The sequence below is a fragment of the Equus quagga genome, chromosome 11 (assembly GCF_021613505.1).
Source record: "Equus quagga isolate Etosha38 chromosome 11, UCLA_HA_Equagga_1.0, whole genome shotgun sequence".
NCBI classification, from domain to species: Eukaryota; Metazoa; Chordata; class Mammalia; order Perissodactyla; family Equidae; genus Equus; species Equus quagga.
Window position 1 is genome coordinate 114,476,986 of NC_060277.1, and position 18,710 is coordinate 114,495,695.

The window sequence follows — 18,710 nt, forward strand, 5'->3', positions numbered from 1 at the left end:
CGTGGTTCCCGGAGGGACTTGGCTGTTGGTGGCGGTCCTCCAGCACAGGGCTACAGGGGGCCGGCCGGCGCTAGGAAGCGGAGCTGAGGGGCCGGAGCGGAGTCCCTTGTCAGGGCTCCTTTCTAGAAACGCGCTGGCCGTTCTCCTCCTCCCCCAAGTTGGACACGGGGTGCCTTGCTGCCCTTTGTCCTTGCTGCACGGGCAGACCCGTGAGGAGAGTAAGTCAAAGTGGCTGTCGCCGGCCAGGCAGCCAGGCCTCCCGGGCTCACGGCCCTGTGCCCCTGGACTCGGCCGCTCCCGTTCACACCTGGAAACGCTCCGCTGGGGTCCCAGGGCTGGCTGGGGCGGCCGGGCACCCCTGCCGTGGAGATTGGGTTAAGGCCTGGATTCCTGTGACTCCAACGGGGGCAGGGACGTTCAGCTTTGTGACAGCCCAGCAAGAGGGTGACCATGAACCTTGCCGAGCTTGTGTCTCTGGCAGAGAACCCTCGTCACCCCGACCCTTCTGCAGTGGGTACTCTGTGGGATGTCCAGGAGTCCTTTGCAGGCACCCTGAAGGTGTTCCCTAGTAAACGTGGAAGGAACTAACAAGGGAAAGCACGTCCGGGTGGTGGATATGGAAAAGCTACCAGAGGACTAAACTCAGTCGCCGTGAGCCACAGTGGGATGGGATCGACTGGCGGCATTTCATCTGCACAAGCGCGGGTGTTGGAGTTTGAAGAAGCAGCTGGTCGTTACTCATGCTGCAGGTTTTCTGCCCTGGCTGGGGGAGCCTGGCCCCTGGAGTGTGTGGTCCTCGGGTGCCCGTTTCATGACAGCATCATGTGCTTGGGTGTCCACAACACAAAGACGACCCAGGGAGAGGCCGCCTCTGCTCAGTGCTGGGTCACAGGGAGGCTCCCTCCTGGCCTCAGATTTTGAACCCTCTTTGGTGTCGATAATGAAAAGATACTCCCCTCCCATTTTCAAGGAAACAGGCCCGCGGGCGTTGCTCGGGAGGATGTTCAGGAGTTTGCAGGAGTCCCACAGAAAGATAGTTGTTTTGTCATTTCCGAAAAAGTACCGTGTGGTGCATGAGGGAGCCCGTGGAGCACTGTCTGAGCGATAACTGGGTGGAAGCTTGCAGTGCCCCTGCCTCCCAGGGACCCCCGCCGTTGCCTGTGTGCAGAGAGGCTGCACAGGGCCCTGTTAGGGGAGCTGGCTGGTGGTGGGGGGTGGGCGTGGAGAGTGCTCACCCCGTGGCGGGCTGTGTCCGGGGGGACAGTGGCAGGAAGCCCACTCGAGGCCTCCAGGGGTGGGTTTGGGCCCATCTCGGGCCTAGGGAAGGCACAGGCCACTGGGTCCAAATGACTCTGTGTAAGCCTTAGAATGGCCTGAACAAGGGTTCTAAGAGGTCCCTGCCAGAGAGGCCCCCCACTTCCAGAGAAGACTTCCCTACTGGAGGGCTTGGGTCCTTCTTAGGTCACCAGGGTCCCTCCTGAAAAAGTTGTTGTGGACCTGGATGGTCTCTGGCGGCTGAGATTCCAAGAGATCCAGTGACCCAGAGGTGGGTGGGTGACTGTTAACCGGGAGTACCCACCACAGGCTTCCACAGCAGGCCCACCCTGTGTGTGGAGCTGGCAGGAAGAACTGGCCCTTCCACAGGGAAGGAGGGCCTCCCTGTGCACATATGCTCCATGACGTTTCTGCCTCTGCCAGTGCCTCCAGGAGGGACGGCGGCATCTGTGTGACCAGGCCCAGTGTCCTGACCGCCAGCCCCTTCTCAGCGGAGCAGAGGCTGTGCCCTGCCCAGGTGGCCTGGCTGGCACCCCAGCACTGGTCCTGCCCTGCCCACTCACTCCCGCATTCCTTGTACGTGAGCTCAGCTGCTGCACTAAGGAAGCGAAACCTGGCGGCTGTCCCCATGTGTCATTGGGTGAGCATGGGCGGGCCACCACGGTTACCCCCTCTGTTGGCCTAGGCGGATGCTGGTCTGTTTCCTGCTGTCGCTCAGGATGTTAATGGGGTTCAAAGGATGAGCTCGGGTGGAGGCTTTTCTTCCTCCCTGGAGCGGTGGGGAGGTGTGTGTGTGTGTGTATGTTGCTACTGGGTCCTGCTCTTGCATGCCCACCCACTTGGGCAGTGTCTCGGACCTGTGTTTGTCACTACAGTGAGAAACACGTTTAATGCTGAAACACTGTGCAGAAGCACACGAGCATACACTCATGTGCGTACATGGACCTGCATGCACACAGGAACATACTCACGTGCGTACACCCACGCACACAAGCATACACTCAGATGCATACACACACGAGCATACACACACACACACGCACACCTGGAACACCAGAATCGGATGGAATCCACCCTTCCAAGGTGTATACCTGTCTCTCTTCTGTTTGATTTGAACAAACCGCATGACCCATGCAGCGTTTCTCTGGCCTGAGGTCTGCGCGGGAACGTGAGCCATGGCTGAGGGCTCAGCAGGCCTCTTCGTTTCCCCGTCTGCTGCTCAGCCCAGACCTGGTCTCCCACTCGAATCCTCCTCTCCCTGCTCCCTGTTCCGTGACATCCCTGCCCCGCTCCCATGCACTCCCTAGATGTGACATGTCCACACTCCGGGTTCCCCACCACAGTGTCTGGCCCCCAGACCGACAACCCATGTCCTACCTGCCTCCCCCCGGCTCATGCCCCATCGGCCCCACGTTGCAGTACCTCATGTTCAGGACAGGTGGGCCTGACCCCTCTCCACCCTCGCCTCACTTCTTAGATCACTGAAGGTCTCCCTGTGTCTGCCAAGCCCTTGGCTACAGTGTGGTCTCCCCGAGCCATCAGAGGGAACCTTTTGAAATGTAGTCAACTGGCCTGGTTCTGCTCAGACCTCCTGCAGCTTCCCGTCCTGTCCGGGGCTGGGGGGTGTGAAGTAGGGCCTTCCCTGCCGTGGGCTGCAAGGTGAGGCAGTAGGCTCTCATCTGTTACTGCACCCCTTCTCCCTGTAGGCTGTCATACTGTCCCTGATGCACTGGCGGGCCCTGGCCTCAGGACCTCTGCCTGTTCTGGCCTGCCTGTGGCTCTCCTCACTTGGCCACATGCTTCACTCCCCTACTTTCCGAACTTGGCTAAGAACTCCTTTCCCCGCCTCTACCCCAGCCCATGTCCTGCTGTCTTGTTCTCCAAACGCACAGGATACTCCCTGGTGTATTGTGTGGGTGTGCCTTTCCTCTTGGGACGTCAGCCCTGTGGGGACAGGACTTGCTCAGGTGGGATCACTGCTATGTCCCCTTGTGGCCTCAGTTCTGCTGTAGCACATGGCAGGTGCCCTCATCTTTGCTGCATCTGGGAAGGAAGGTGCATCTGCCCTGTGGGCTCGCCCTCTCAGCTTCCCCACATGGAGTCAAGCCCAGTGGGCATCCCCTCGACAAGCTGCCCACCCAGCCTCAGAGGAGTAGGGGGTAGCTCAGGTACAGGGCCTCGTCCCCTGTAAACACGGGTCTCAGTTTCTCTCGGCCGATGCTCCTGGCTGCACCCTCAGGGTGAGTGGATGGAGCAGGTGCCAAGTGGCAGGATTTCTGGAGCCAGCTGTCACAGCCCTTCTGCGAACCCACCATGTTGGTCATGCTGGCGGAGGGCAAGGAGCAGGGAATGGGGGGGCGTCACCTGAGGCCAGGCTGGGGCTGGGAGGGTGAGGGCCGTGTGGCCTCTGTTCTGGCAGAAGCGTCTGGGGCCTCCGTGGTGTGTGGCAGGACCAGGCTGTTTCCCCTCCCAGGTGTGTTTGTCTCTTATCCTCAGGAAAGATCAGATGCGTATCATACTAGTGGACCCGAAGACATAGGCTGGGGCCACGGCAGAGTTTTCTTTGGAAGTTCCTTCCGGTGTTCTCACTGGCTGGGGTTAGCTGTCGGCAGTCAGTGCGTATTACCCGGTAGAACTCACATTTGGCGGCTGTTTGTGCGTGCCTGTTTTTATGCCTTGTAATTAAAACATTCATTTGGCCTTCGCACTGAAAATCTAATTTCTTCAGTCTAAGAACTGCTGATATTGGCACCGAGACTTCAGTCCATCGGGCAAACAGATCTGGAGTGTGTTGGATTATTCATAGCCTGGTGTTTGCAAATCAGCCCGTGGAGCGCTCTAATCAGAGCTGGTGTTTGGTAATTGATGTGTTGAGGGAAGATTTTAGTGGGAGGGGGCGCCAGGCGGGCAGCACCGTGTTGTGTGTATGGCCGGCAGGAGGGCCTTCCTCGGCTGACTCAGCCCTGCCAGATGGGGCGATGGCGCCTCAGCAGCCACCGTCTGCGTGCTGATCGCGGGCCAAGTGCTGCCCTGTGGTCTGGGTATTGTCCTCCGTTTGTTTACCCCAAACAGAGCCCCGTGCAGCAGGGTCTGTTCTTATCCCCATTGTACGGATGTGAAGACTGAGGCTCAGGAGCATTCTTTGCCAGATCCTTCAGCAAGGGCAAAGCTGGCACTCGGACTTGGGGAGCCTGGCCGTGGCTTCCTGGTCTCCAGCTAGGAGGTGACACCTGCCATTTTCTCCTCGCTTTTGGGACACTCCCAGAGTCACCAGGTCGCACTGACGCTCATTCTTTCTCTTCTTTGCTTTCCTCCAGACCATCATGGAGCAGTTTAACCCCAGCCTGCGAAACTTCATCGCCATGGGGAAGAACTACGAGAAAGCCCTGGCAGGTAGGCCTCGGGGTGGGAGCAATGGCCTCTCAGTGCACGGGCAGCTCGTGGGCCCTCATTAGAAATGGAGGGAGGTGTTCTGTTCCCGAAACAGAGTTCAGCAGAGGGAGGGTGTAGGTGCCGCACCTCAGAGGCCTGTGAGCCCTGAAATCTGTCCCCACTATCACGGGGACAGCTGCGCCCTTGGTCTTGTGTGGTGGCTGTGACGAAAGCTCGGAGTCTGGTTCTGTTTTAGTCTGCGGCACCTAAAGATGGGTGGGATGCGGATGTTTGTCCTCCAGAATTGTCCTGATGCTGTAGGACTGGGGCTGAAACAAAGCAGTCGGTGCCCACGGTGGCTTTGGGTGTGGGGTCAGGGGTCTGGCTGGTGAGTAAACTCCCTGCAGCTCACGAGGGACGGGGGGCGATGGGGGCTGGGCAGGCACTCTGCTCCATCTTCTCAAGACCCCCTCCTGTCCAGCTCAGAGAGGGGCGTCAGTGCTGGCCACTGCAGTGGGGGCAGGAGTGCATCTGGGCCCTTCCACCCCAGCAGGGGCCGGCTGAGTCATGCCGTGGTTGGGGATACCCTGTTCTTGGGCACTAACCTCTGGTATCTCAGACCCTTAACTGTGTCTCTCCTGGCTGGGTGTCAGACTGTCGCTCTACATACACCATCGTTGGGGGCAAAGGCTTCACTCCTGTGTCTTCAAAATGTGCACCAGCCTCCGCTGGCTGTCTGGGACCTCCACGGCCCCGTGGGGGCTTGTTGGATGCGGCCTTAGGTTAGGGAGGCAAGGAGAGGGCTGGAGCTGGTCAGCTCTTGTTCTCTTCTGCCCCTGTGGCCACTTGGGGACAGAGCACCCAGCAGAACGCCCCTGTCCCTGGGTAGTGGCCTTGCTAGTCTCCAGGTAGAGGTATCTCGCAACAGTCCTGCCCACTCGCCAGGACCAGGGACCAGAGAGGGCCTCCTGTGGTGCCTGAGTCGTACCACGTGGCCCCCTGTGCCCTGATCCTTCCTTCTAAGGACCACTCCTGCAGGCTGACCGTTTGGAGGGAAAGGCAGCAGTGACCTACACAGACCGTGCTGGGGGTGCGGGAGGACTGTGCCCCTCTGTCTCACCTCTCGGGAGTCGACAGCATCAACAGGCAGCCCCTGGCTGTCTCTCTGTTTCTGTGGGCGTGGAGGCGTGGGGGCACCAAATGTTCTGCAGCTGGCACCCTGTGACACTGCCGCAGGGGGCCCGTGAGGTCTTAAGCAAGAAAGAAGGCTCCTGGTCGTCCACTGCAGCTTCTGTCGCATCACACTTGTCTGAAGGAGCTGTCCTTCCTGGAGCTGAGACCCAGCCTGTGGGGTCTTAATGACAACAGCAGATCCCAGGCTGTGGCGGTGACCTGCATCCCCACCGGGAGTTGATAGCAGGGTCCATGGCCTCTGGACAGCTGGCCTCGGGTCGCCTCCCCTGCAATACTCCATTTGCAGGACAGGCTCTCCTGTGTCATCTGAGGGCTGACTGTGCATCCTGTCTGCAATGTTGATGGACAGGAAGGGGCTTCTGAACCGAGGTGGGAGGGCCGAGGCATGGCTGAGACTGGCTTAGAGGTTTCAGACCCTGTGTGTTCCCATCACCTCAGGTGCAGCATGTGATGGTCACTTTCTCCAAGCAAAAGTCATTTCTGTTCCCTTGGAATAAGGCTGGTTTCATCCATTCTGGGCTGGGCCTGAGTCTTGTGCACCCTGGATGTGGGACCCGAAGGTGCCAGGACTCTTCAGCCCATGGAGACAGCGGCCTTGCGTGTCTCAGACTGGTGGGGGTCGTTTTCTGAAAGCCACCTCTGTAGGACACCGCCTGCCCCTCGTGAAGTGCTGTAATCGCACTGCCGCACGCGCTGCGTCGGTGCCTCTCGCACTGAGTCCTGGTCAGAATCGCCGCCTGCCTTCTCTTTGGTTTGTGCGCCCTGGCTCTTTGTTGCGAGGCACAGGTTTCCTTCCAGGCCTTTCTGTCCCCCTTGGGTTCCTCATGAGGTCCTGCTGGGAACCATGTTGGAGAATCAGAGGTTTCCTTCCTCTGCCTGTTTTCCTGGACTGTGCCCTAGGACAGAGCTCAGCTGGCCACATCACCATCGTTATCTCAGCTGCACTCGGCCGCCCCGGCGCCAGACTTGAGCCCAGTTTGACTTTGCATCCATTTGTTTTAAGGAGCACCCCCTTCCGTCGGCAGGCGCCCTCTGGGGCACAGATGCTGCATGCGCTCGGGCTGCAGACCAGTGGCATGTGCTTAGTTGAGAACAACCTAAGTAAAACTGGATAAACGCCCAGTTATGAGCCCCTAACTGGGTTGTGTAGAAAATTGATTAGAAATTGTAATTATGCCACTGGTGGCTGTTCCTTAAGGCCCTGCTCTCCAGGCGTCCTTGTCCTCCCTCCAGCCTGCAGGGCTGGGCGGGCTCCTTCTCAGAGGAGGGAGTTTGCCAGGCACACCCGGGGTCCCACAGGGTCACCTGTGTTCCCCAAGGAGGAAGCTCTCCCCAGGCAGCAGGCATGGGGCGTGGGTCCTGGGAATTGAGCTGGCACCGAGCATTTCAGGCTCAACGAGAAGTCGGATCCACCTGTGATAGGTCTGAAGTCGCGGTGGGAAGCCCCCTGCAGCGATGCCTTTAGCCTGCTTCGAGCAGGTGACTCCCTCCCAGTCTTCTCTGAGACCAGGGAACCGTAGAGAGAGTTCTCTCTCCAGCTCTGCCGGGATCGTTGAGTACCTGGTTTCCTGCCCTCCGACCTGCTGGTCCCTTGTGCAGCGCTGGCCTTTGTCTCCTGTATACACTCAGGATTCCCTCCTCCCCCTGGCAGAGACCACGTGGCCCGACGGCACCCTGCAGTTTGACTTGAGTAGCTCTGGACCTGAACTGCACACTGTGTTCTTATGGAGAAAAGGAGTCCTCGTGATTGGGCCAAAGAAGAATATCAACAAGAAAGGGGGTCAAGTTGAGGCCGAGGCCCCGGGGAGGCCGGCATGCGCCACAGCCACTGTGTTGGTCCAGGGTCTCAGCAGGCCCTAGTGAAGGGACTAACCACTCCATTCTCTCTTCCCTCAGGTGTGACGTATGCAGCCAAAGGCTATTTCGATGCCCTCGTGAAGATGGGCGAGCTGGCCAGCGAGAGCCAGGGCTCCAAGGAACTCGGTAAGACCCCCGATGCAGCAGAGACCCCTGAAGTCGTCGGATGTGCAGGGGCGGGTTTGTGTCTGGTCCTTCTTTGATTTGGGATCATGTTTTCCTGTCAAATAAGGAAAGATTTTCTAAAATGACAATAACCCTCAGGGCTAGCGAGGACAGTGAGGCGCACGTCCCCTGAAAGTGGGTGCACCAGGCAGCCCCAGAGTGCTGCTCAGAGTGTACACTGGCAGGTCCGTCTCCCTGAGAAGCGCTGCTTGGGAGGGCACATGGGCAGATCCATGTTTATGGGTGTCGTGGCAAAACTCAAATGGCTGACATAGGGGAGCCGTGTATGAAGTTGGACTCAGATGATGGCATAGAATGGGGTGACCCAATTTTGTATAAAGACTTTGGGCACACACACATCTCATGGTAGAGGAAGAGACCCCAGAAGTGTGACAGGTGGAACTCCTGGGATGGAGTCTATTCTTTATGCGTTTTGTATGTTTTGCGAGTTTTCTACAATGAACTCATGCTACGTTTATAATCAAGGCACACAGTATGACACGTGAGGAGTCGTGGGCTGCCCTTGAGTGACCTGAGGCCCTGGGTTGTGCTGGCAGGTTTGGGAACTTCGATTTCTCTCTGTGTCCATTAATTCCAGCTCCCAGAGTGGCCTCTGTCTCAGGCATGTGGTGGTATTCAAGCAGAGGTCCTGTAAATACAGCTGCCGCTCACACTCGCTCTCCTCCCTTCGCAATTTCCTTGCTGTCCTGCACCAGAAGTCGGGCCTGTCCGCTGCGGGGCTTTCCAGTGGCCTCTGCCACCCCTTGTTTGAGAACACGGAGGCCTGAGCCTGTCAGTGGCCCAGCTGGCCCCTGTGTCCCCGCCCTGGGTCAGCGTCATTCCTCGCGGGGCTGCCAGGTGTGTACCGTGATTGCTGCTGGGCAGCACAACAGTGGCGTCCAGATTTCCGTGAGACCAGTGTGAGAATGAGGCTGCTCTGTTGACAGCTGCAACTATGGGCCCTCTTGGGCTGGGAGGAGAAGGCAAGGGACATGGCTGGGTGGGCAGAACGAGTGACTAGGGCCAGATTCCTCACGCAGGCTGGGCTCTGCTTGCTGTCAGAGAGGCAGTACTGCTCCCTATCTCTGTGGCTTGAGAGGGAAAGCCCCAGCCTCTTGTGGGCGCAGAGCTCACCTGCCCTTGGCAGCCCTGTGAGGACAGGGAGGCGCTGAGGGGTGCTGTGGTGGTCAGGCCTGCGGGCTCAGCCTGATTGTGACGTGTAGGACGTTTGGGTGGACGGAGGCCTGGACTCTTTTGTGATAGACGTGGCTGTCGACCAGTGGGCTCTGGGCTCAGAGACCACATCTGGGCTCTGCCCAGTGCCCCTTGGCCTCCAGGTTGCAGCTCCTGCAGCCACAGTCTGGGCCCCCAAGCTCTCAGAGGAAAGTCTGATGGTGTGCGTTTGCACACGGGCTCCTGTTTGTCTCCAAAGGGACATTTTCTTATTGTGGTTAATGATATGGTGGCCGTGGGGACCAGGCATGTCTTCTCCACGTAGTCACAGACACGCAGACAAGCGAGGGTCTGCCCACTGGAAAATCCAGTCTCCGTGTGGCCCCACAGTGAGGGTGAGCATGTCTGAAATGGTGGTCAGATTCCAGGACATCCTGTTGGCAGAGTCCTTGGGGGTTGTTGCTACAGCAGGCCTGGTGAGCAGGATGGACGAAGTGGGCAAGCAGCGGAAGGGGAGGGCGCTGTGGGAAAGACATCCCTTCACCACTCTGGGAGCTCTTCAGGGCTCCAGCTTGAATCAGGGAGCTTCTGGTTTGCTCCTGGGGTTTTGAACTGTTTGCTGGGGCTCATCTGGGGCATGGGGTCCGTCACCAAGTAGGAGTTCCTGCTGTGTGCGTCTACAGAGGTGGCTGGCAAGGTGCCAGCCAAAGGAAGACCCTGTTTTCTCTACTCACAACACTTCTGACAGCAAATGGGATTTTCCCACACCAGCCAGCTCTCCAATTCCTTGTAGACGCCAGTGAGTGTCCTCCAGCTCATTTCAGCTCTGACATATCTACCTGGAGGGGCTGCAGACCCCACAGGTTGAAGGCTCCACCCAGAAGACTGCTCTCCCTGCAGAGGCCAATTGCAAGTAGTGGGTCCCCAGCTACTCACACTTCTGTCCAGTTTGGCTACAAATCAGGGGTTCCCATGATCCTCTGCTCAGTTTGATAGTTTGCTGGACTGGTTCACACTTAGGCAAACACTTGGGTTTTCCGGTTTATTATGTAACATAGGGTGTGATAAGGATACAGATGAACAGCCAGATGAAGAGATAGACAGGGCAGGGTCTGGGAGGGTCCCGAGCTCAGGAGCTTCTGTCTGCGTGTCCCCTCCTGGCATGTGGATATGTTCACTGACCTGGAAGCTCTCTGAACCGTGTGGTTTAGGGATTTTTATAAAGGCTTTGCTGTGTAGACATGATCAGTTATCAACTCAAACTCTGCCCCCTGCACCTCCCCAGACAATGGGGGTGGGGCTGAAAGCTCCAACTTCTAATCATGGTGTGGTCTTTCTGGTGACCATCCCCTACCCAGCAGCCCACCCAGAGTCGCCTGGTTAGAGCGACTTGTCACCCAGGAATTGCCAAGGATTTAGGAGCTGGGTGTCAGGAACTGGGGGGCAGAGACCACTGTCTGTCTCTTGTGTCACACCAGCCCTGCTCCAGGAGTTGGATTTTTTTCTCTTAGTAACAGTTTTATTGAGACATAATTCGTGTGCCATACAACTTACCCATTGAAAGTGTACAATTCAGCGGTCTGTCGTATATTCACAGAGTTATGCAGCCATCACCACGATCTAGTTCCAAAACTTTTTCATCACCCCCAAGAAAGAACCATACCGATTAAGCAGTCACTCCTCATTCCCCTCCCCTTAGCCCCTGGAAGTCACTCATCTGCTTTCCGTCTCTGGATTTGCCTTCTCTGGACAATTCATAGAAATGGAGTCATACATATGTGACCTTCTGCATCTGGCCTCTTTCGGTTAGCATAATGTTTTTGAGATCCATGCATGTTGTAGCATGTGTCAGTACTTCATTCCTTTTTATGACCGAATAATATTCTGTTGTATGGATGGGCCACATTTTATTTATACATTATAGTTGATGGACATTTGGGTTGTCTGCACCTTTTGACTAATTTAAGCAGTGCTGTAATTTAAGCTGTAATCCTGTACAGTGTTGGTGTGGACACTTGTTTTCATGGATGCCTGGGAATGGAACTGCTGGGTCACGTGGTCCGGAGTTGAATTTTTATTAAAGCAACACTCATCCTGGGCTAAGAGCAAGTTGATCCCTTTGCCCCACCCCGTGCACATGCCCAAGCCCCACTTTTTTGAGGCAATAACCTACAGCTTTGCATGGTTTTTTTTTGCTGAGGGAGATTCGTCCTGAGCTAATATCTGTGCCAGTCTTACTCTATTTTTTAGTATATGGGCCACCAGCACAGCATGGCTGCTAACTGAGCAGCGTAGGACCGAACCTGGGCGACGGAAAGGGAGCGCACTGAACTTAACCACTAGGCTATTGGGGCTGGCCCTGCGTGGCGTTTTCTTGCTGTTTGCTCCCATTTGTCTAAAAAGGTAGGTTTATGCTGTTCTTTTTAGATACTGTCTAATAAATTTTTATTATAGAAGATTTGGATTTAGCATTTTTGTACTGTCCCCTTGGCCCACCCAATATAATGATCACAACTTTTGCTTAAATCAGTATCTGGCGTTTATGTAACAATGGCATGAATCCCGTTCACAGCTAAGAAATGTAGTGTATTATAACCGCTGTCTTTACAGCTTACTGAGGGGTGATCAAAGGGCAGTAAACTGCACGTCTCAAGTGGACGACGTGATGAGCGTGGGTATGTGTACACACCTGTGAGAGTACTGAAAAGCTCTGTCGCCCCCAAAGTTTCCTGGGCCCCCGAGAAAGCCCTCCCACCTCTCCCCCTCCCCTGCCCCCAAGCCGGGCACCACCGATGAACGTTCTGCACTGTAATCTCGTGTGCATCTGCCGGAGCTTCCTCCAGACAGAGTCACATTGTGTGTACTGCACTCCTCTTTGTCTGGCTGCTTTCATCTGCATAATTATGTAGAAATCCATCCACTTGTTGCACATGTCAACAGTCTGCGGCGCTTGGGGGCTGTGTCAGCTCCATGGACGTGCCCAGTTGTTTATCCGTCTTCCGTTGGTGGACATTTGGGTTGTCTCCAGTTTGGGGCATTTCCACATTTGCGTTTCTCTGGAACTGACAGCGCTGAGCGTCTTTTCATGCTTATTCGCCACTTGTTTATCTTCTTTGGCGAAGTGTGTCCAGATCTTTCCCCCTTTTTTGGTTGGTTTTTGTCTTCTTACTATTGAGCGATAAAAGTTCTTTGTATTTTAGATAAAAGTGCACTGTCAGATAGATGTTTCACAGATATTTTCTCCCGGTCTGGTTTGCAATTTCATTTTTGTGTTTTTAGAAGAACAAAAAAGTTTAATTTTAATGAAGTCTGGTTTATTTTTCTCTTCAATTATAGTTCATGCATTTTTATTATTTTGACTTTGATTATGATTTTTATTATGACATCTTTGTTTTTGCTGGAGTCAACAGTTGCCTCACTTTCATTTGCTTGGTTCTCAGTGTCCAGTTATTAACTTATTCCCAGCCCCCAGCTCACGAGGACTGCACTGCCAGCAGCTTCCCAGTCAGTCTGGCTTTTTCTTCTCTTGGAGCCTGTCCTCTGGAGCCCCCTCCTGCTCTGCTGCCTCTGGGCTACCGCTCGGCCGTGCGTGGGACGTGTCGTCTGTGTCCCTGGGACTGTTTTTTCTGGGCCCTGTTTCTCCCTCAATTAGGGGGTCATACTTTGTGATACAGCCTGCTTCCTCAGCAGGTACATGGAAAATACGTGTTCCTGGAGCCCGTGTCTGTCTGCAGCTGTTTCTCTGCCTGGCACCGATGCCTTAGGATTCCGGGCGGGGGCCGGTCTTCCCTCGGAGTGGAAGGCATCACCCACTGTCCTCTGATTCCCAGTCTCGTCGTCTTCAATGCTGTCTTGACGCTGATTTTTTTTTTTTTTTATGTGAGTTTTGTTCCCCCCTGGGGAAGCTTTCGAGATCTCTGTCCTTGGTGGGTGTTGTGAAATTCCCTGATCCCGTGCCTACGTGTGTCAGGCATAGATCTGAGGGGAGGGTCCAAGGAGGGGCTGGTGTTGAAGCTCCGACCCCAGGTGAGGAGGGATTGAGGGGGCGCCAGGAGGGGCAGAGAACAGGAGCAAGGGGTACATCCAAAGGCGTGAGATGGACAAAAACGAGGCGTTTTTGCTGAAGTGAGAAGTCTGGAGCAGAGGAGGGTGGCGAGGGGGCAGGGCTGGGAGCAAGCAGTGCCTGGCAGGGCTTCTGGGCTTCGGGCCCCAGGAAGATGGGTTTGTGCAGCTCTCTTTTTGCACTTGGAATTAGGACCCATCTGTGTCGTCGCCAGCAGCGGGGCCCGCTTGTTTTCGCTGCTGTAGAATAGTCCGTGAACACATGATAAACACAGCGTATTCCTTTGTTCTCCTTTCCATCAGCAGTTGGGTTATTCCTGGTGGGTTTTGCTGCTCTGAATGAGCTGGTCCACGGGACCATGACGCTGAGCCCTGCCTCAGGGTGACCTCCACATGGTTCTGCAGCGTCCACGGCAGCTGTTTGTGGGAGTGCCACTCCACGCACTGCCCAGGGGCTGGTGCCACCCTGCAAGGCCACCTCCGATGTGGCACCAGGGCTGGGGCAGGCAGCCCCGGGCTCTCCCTCCTGGACTGCTGTCCTCCTCAGCGACAGGAGTGAGCTAGTGGGCTGGCACCCGGCCTGTGAGGTTTTGGAATGCTCCTGTCTGAATGAGGCCTGGCATAGCTGCCTTCTCTTCTTGTTCCCTCATGCCACCTTCTATGTGGGCAAGTCCTGCCCGGCAGGCCAGCACAATCCCCAGGCAGAGAAGCGGCAGCTCTGGCTGACCTGGTTCTTGGAGGGGAGGGAAAATCAAAACCGGGACCCAGCACCTCGGATATCAGTGGACAGATTGTTTTCACTTTGTTGTAACTGGAGTGTCTTGGGTGCCAGTGTATCAGGCGTGTGATCCGGCCCTGGGCCTGCTGTGCGTGGTCACCTGCTGAGACAGCTGAGGTCTTCCGGGCCCTTAGGGCCACTCACCTCTGCTCCCTGCTGTGAGACCCTGGTGGAAATTCAGATTTGGGATCTTTTGTTCTTACCTGAATGTAGAGGGGTTTGGAGTTTAGTGGGACATTTTGGCCACTGTCCTCATGGAAGAATATCATTGGGGTTTTAGATATTGAGGTCACTCTCTCAGGACATGTTTTCCTCCCAGTTCCTCAGTTCCTTGGTCTCATGAACTTCGTCTGCATCTGTGGGCATCTTTGTGAGCTCCCCCTCCCCAAAGGCTGGTCAGGACCGGGCAGGGGGCCTGTGCTGATCCCGAACAATCTGAGTTTTGGATGTTCATTGACGGTCTATTCTGTCTGGCATGTGGCCCGTGTTTATAGGTATCTGTTATGTTTGAAAAGAACATATATTTCCTGATTACAGCTGCAGAGTTTCTGATTGTGTTCAAGTCTTCAGTAATTTCATCTGCTCGTTAATAAGTGAAGGAGACATTCATCTTACTCCCTAGAATGGTGGGCTCATTGGTTTCTCTGTGTAGCTTTTGCTTCACGTGTGTGCAGGCTGTGTTACTGAGTGTGTAAACTACACATTGGGCAGCGATGTCTTCCTGATGACCTGAGCCCTATCATGCAGTGACCTCCTCTGTCCCTAATGATCCCATTTTTAGTCTATTTTGTTTGCTGTTGACTGGTTTCTTCTTTCTCTTCCTGTCTACAGCCCTGGGGAATTGCTCGTTTCTGATCACTTTCTCCCCAGCAGACTTTACCCCCCAGGGCAGGAGGGAGAGATGCGATGTCCCTGCTGTCCCCAGGTGAACGGAGCTGGGGCTCTGGGGAGTCTCGGAGGCAGCGTTGAGGGTGCTCTGCTCAAACCAATGGTGTCCTAGGCCAGAGCATTTTCAACAGAGATTGTTTTCAGAGACGTGATCTCGATGCCCAGCAAACCAGGGCTTCATCCGCCCTCTCGCTACTGACTTAGTGCCCGGGTCCCTCCGAGTGTGGCCCCTGGTGGCTGAGGGGTCAGGGATTGTCGGGCAAGCTGTGGCAGAGACCCTGGCCACTCCTAGTTTGTCCTTCCTTTTCTGTTCTGATCCCGTCCCCGCTTCCCATTCTTCTGGTTCTTCTTGCCTTTTCCTTCCCTTTAGGGCAAAATCTTCTGTGGCTCCTGCTCTGCTCACTGGGCGACAGCCGTTAGGATGATGTAGGATTCAGCTGCACTGACCCGTGTCTAATTGCTGCAGGAGATGCTACACCCCCCTTCTCCTGCTGAGCCTGCACCCTCTGAAGAGCGAGGGTCTTGAGCAGCATATGTCCTCCTACATTAGCCTACCATGGACTGCTCAGAGGGAAACCCCAAGTCACCAGAGTAGACAGACTTCAGATGCAAGGTTTCCCACTTCTGAGTGAGAGCCGCTGAGCCATGTGGTCGAAGGCCAGTCAGGTTGTGCTTTCAACAAGCAGGTGGTGGGAGGGGCTGCCCCTGCCCCTTTGTTCCGCCCTCTCCTCGTGGAAGGAACTCTGCCTTTGTCCCTTCAGTCTCTGTGCTGGGGCGGCGTGGCCTCACAGAGGGAACATGCTCTCATCCTTACTCTGACTTCTTTCCCTGCAGAGAAGAGTCTCTATGGCCCGCTCTCAGGGTTTGCTTTGATATGCAGGCTGCTTAGTCAGGGAGTTCCGGAATCTTCTCACAGCCCTTCTAACCCCCTGGCCAGCAGCCACCCACACTCGACTGCATGCTGGTTGACTTCAGCCTCTCAGCCCTTCACCCCCGTCTCTGCCGAGGCGCGCCTCAGGGGCCCCCTCACCCCGCGGTGGGTAATCATGGAGGCGGATCCTGCCTGTCTCATCTGATCTGTGTACTTGGGGGCAGCCTTCCCGAGGCCCCACTCTGCTGATCTTCCTCACAGCTTTCTGTGCTTGGACTGACTGGCAGCTCAGGGCGATGAGGGTATCCAGCCCGGATCTGAGGCTTCATGCCAGTTCCCTGTGTGTGCAGACACATGCCTTCCTGGAGGCCATGGATCCAGGACAGTGGCTAGAGGGAGGGTGACCCCCATCTGTGTGCTTATCTGCTGATAGACCAGGGATCCAGGCATCTGCTAAGATCTGGGAGTGAGCGCATCTCTTCCCCTGCTCCCCACTCTCTTGAGCCCCTTGGCAGCGGCGGGCACAGCGAGGGCCCAGCCCAGAGACCATAGGCAGAGGGTGGGCAGGTGGCCCCCCCTGCTGCCAGCCACAGCAGGGTGCGCTTGTCTCTCCCCATTCCTCCTGTCCACAGGCAGTCAGAATACCTGATGGGGCAGCACAGCAGAGAATGGCGGATGTTTCTCGAATGCTCTGACGTGGGCTTTGGGGCTGGTCCGGGAGGTGGGGTCTTCGAGTCAGGATGTCTTCTCCCTGAAGGAGGACAGTGTTTTCCTGGCTCTGCAGAAGCCGTCCAAGCCCAGCTGAGTGTGAGCATCTGTCTCCCATCCTGGGGGCCATCTGAACACCTGCTCTGCAGAGAGCTGAGCCGAGGAGGACTCACAGCGGTGGCTGTGTCCCCTCTAGGCTCTCTGCTGCTTCTTTAAGCTTTAAGTTACAGGAAATTTCAATTCTTGTAAAAGCAGAGAGAACAGTGTGAAGAACCCCGGGTGCTCATCACCAACCGGGTACAGACCAAGTTGTGGCCGTCTTGTCTGTGCCCCATCCCTGCTGCCCCCAGGCATCTCCGGTGTCACCTTGTTTCTTCTCTGTGCCAGCCTCCGTATGCACCATGGGCATTTTTGGCCTTGGCCGTGGGGCTGAAAGCACATGTGTTTGTGGTCCAGCTGGTGAACGGGCTGGACCACAATAGTGCTCTATTCCACTGTTACACCAATCAAGAATGGATCACGCCAGGGGTCACAGTCTGCATTGACGTGCTTGCTGATTTCTTTCCCCATTGTTGGCTCCTGGGGGTGCCTGGTTCCTAGGGGTGCCCTGCTTCCTCAAGATGTCTTGGCTTCTCAGGGCATCCTGGCTCCTGGGGTGTAGTAGCCTTTTGGGGTACCCAGTTCCTGAGGAGGCCCTGCTCCTGGGATGCCCTGCTGCTGAGGGGGCGCCACCATGGACATTGCTCTGGTTCTTTGTGCAGTGGAGGGTGCTGTCCACCAACAGCTGTGCTGTCATCGCAGTACCCCCAGGGTACTGCGCACCTGAGCATGTTTGGCTCACTGTACGGCCACCTGCAGCCAAGCCCCTATCTCTTCTTTCCAAAGTGACTTTGTCCAAAGAGCCAGCTGAGCCCCAGACAACGGGAGTAGGAGGTGGAGGCCAGAGTCCCGATGCACCTGGGTTCCTGGGACGGTGTGCGAACGTGGGCAGGTGACTCAGGTGCTCTGTGTCGTTGGAATCACTCATGTGAGAAGAGGGTCACGTGGCTTTGCAAGGAGACTGTTTTCTTAGTTTTCTGGAGAGTTCTAGACTTTTCAGGAAGGTGGCACTGTTTAAAGTGAAGGCATTGTTATAGCGAGCAGGGCACAGCCTTCCCCGTGCCCTCCGTTTCCCCGTTCGTGGCTGGACCTGTGCCCTCTGGAGCTTCTGTCTGGGGCCTCACATCTGTCTGCTTGGCTGAGGGCTGGCGCTTAGCAACTGTTTTCTTTGGCCCCCACCGTCTCCCGAGGCCTCTGTTGTGTTCTCTGCCTTTGAAGAGGCCGCTTGTTTGTGATCTTTGGGCATGTGTGTGCTTGCAGGGCCTCTGGGCCTGCAGTCGGCCATCTGCCCACGCCCTGCACCCCTGAGAGCGGCAGGATCTCCGACTGGGCGTGGCCTGGGGCGGGATGCGGGCCGGCAGGAGGCAGCTCCCCGCACCTGAAACTGGGCTGGGTTTGGTCACTGAGTCACTGGATTAAGGTGTGGCCTGAACAGCCCCTGGCATTTGGCTGCCGTCCACACCTGGTTACCCGAGTGAAGAACAGAGGCAAATATTCCCATGCCCGCCTTGGAGACTCGCCTTGTGGGATGCGGGCACCTCCTCTTGTTCCTTCAGGCACCCGCTGACTTTCCCAAGTTGGCTTCATGCTTAGAAGCACAGGGTGGCTTGTCCCTGTGTGTGGTGTCGCTAAATGCAGGACCCCGGGAGAAGGGAACGCCCTTGGCTGCATGACCCCTGGAGCCTTTGAGACTGTTGCCGGTGGCTCCTGTTGGCAGAGGTAGTTCTGAGATGGTGTGCTAGGCTGGTCCAGCTGCTCACCTGGTCAGGCTGCCCACCTGGTTGAGGGGCTGTTCATCTGGTCCAGCTGCTCACCTGGTTGGGCTGCTGTGCTCACAGTGAGGCCAGGGGTTTGTCTGGCGTCATCCCAGCCCCTCCCAAGTTAGAGCCATCCACAGCTGGCCCAGGAGCTTGAGTGTGTCCCAGCCTCCCCTTTGGACATATGACAACAGTCTGTCTGATATGCCACCTGCTGTCAGACCCTAACAGCAGGACCCATCTTTGAGTGCTAATCCTCTTGACAAATGCTGTTTCAAGGCCTTAATTAGACCCACGCAGTGGGAGCTGTGTCAATTTCACACCCCTGAGGGGTCTGACTCAGAGCCCCCACATCACCCAACACTACAGTCCGGTGATGGCCACAGGCCTTCGTGGCAGCCAGCTGTCGGCAGATGGTGTCCCCATGGCAGCCTGGAGCAGGACTCCTTGCCTGCAACCTGCCTTGACCTCTCCTTCCGGCTAATAACACCAAGGCCCCCCGACTATTTCT

The 18,710-nt window shown here is 56.2% G+C and overlaps 1 protein-coding gene across 12 annotated transcripts in view; it reads left to right on the forward strand.

The window, feature by feature from the left end:
- The window catches only part of BAIAP2 (BAR/IMD domain containing adaptor protein 2), a 75,834-nt gene that overhangs the window by 11,685 nt on the left and 45,439 nt on the right, over positions 1-18,710 (forward strand). For all 12 annotated transcript variants that reach the window (XR_006890830.1, XR_006890833.1, XR_006890832.1 and 9 more), the window contains exons 2-3: positions 4,593-4,668; positions 7,738-7,824. Coding sequence is in view for 8 of the 12 variants with exons in the window: in XM_046677532.1 (XP_046533488.1) it covers positions 4,593-4,668; positions 7,738-7,824 (163 nt within the window). In the remaining 4 variants the exon portion in view is untranslated. The remainder of the gene's footprint in view (positions 1-4,592; positions 4,669-7,737; positions 7,825-18,710) is intronic.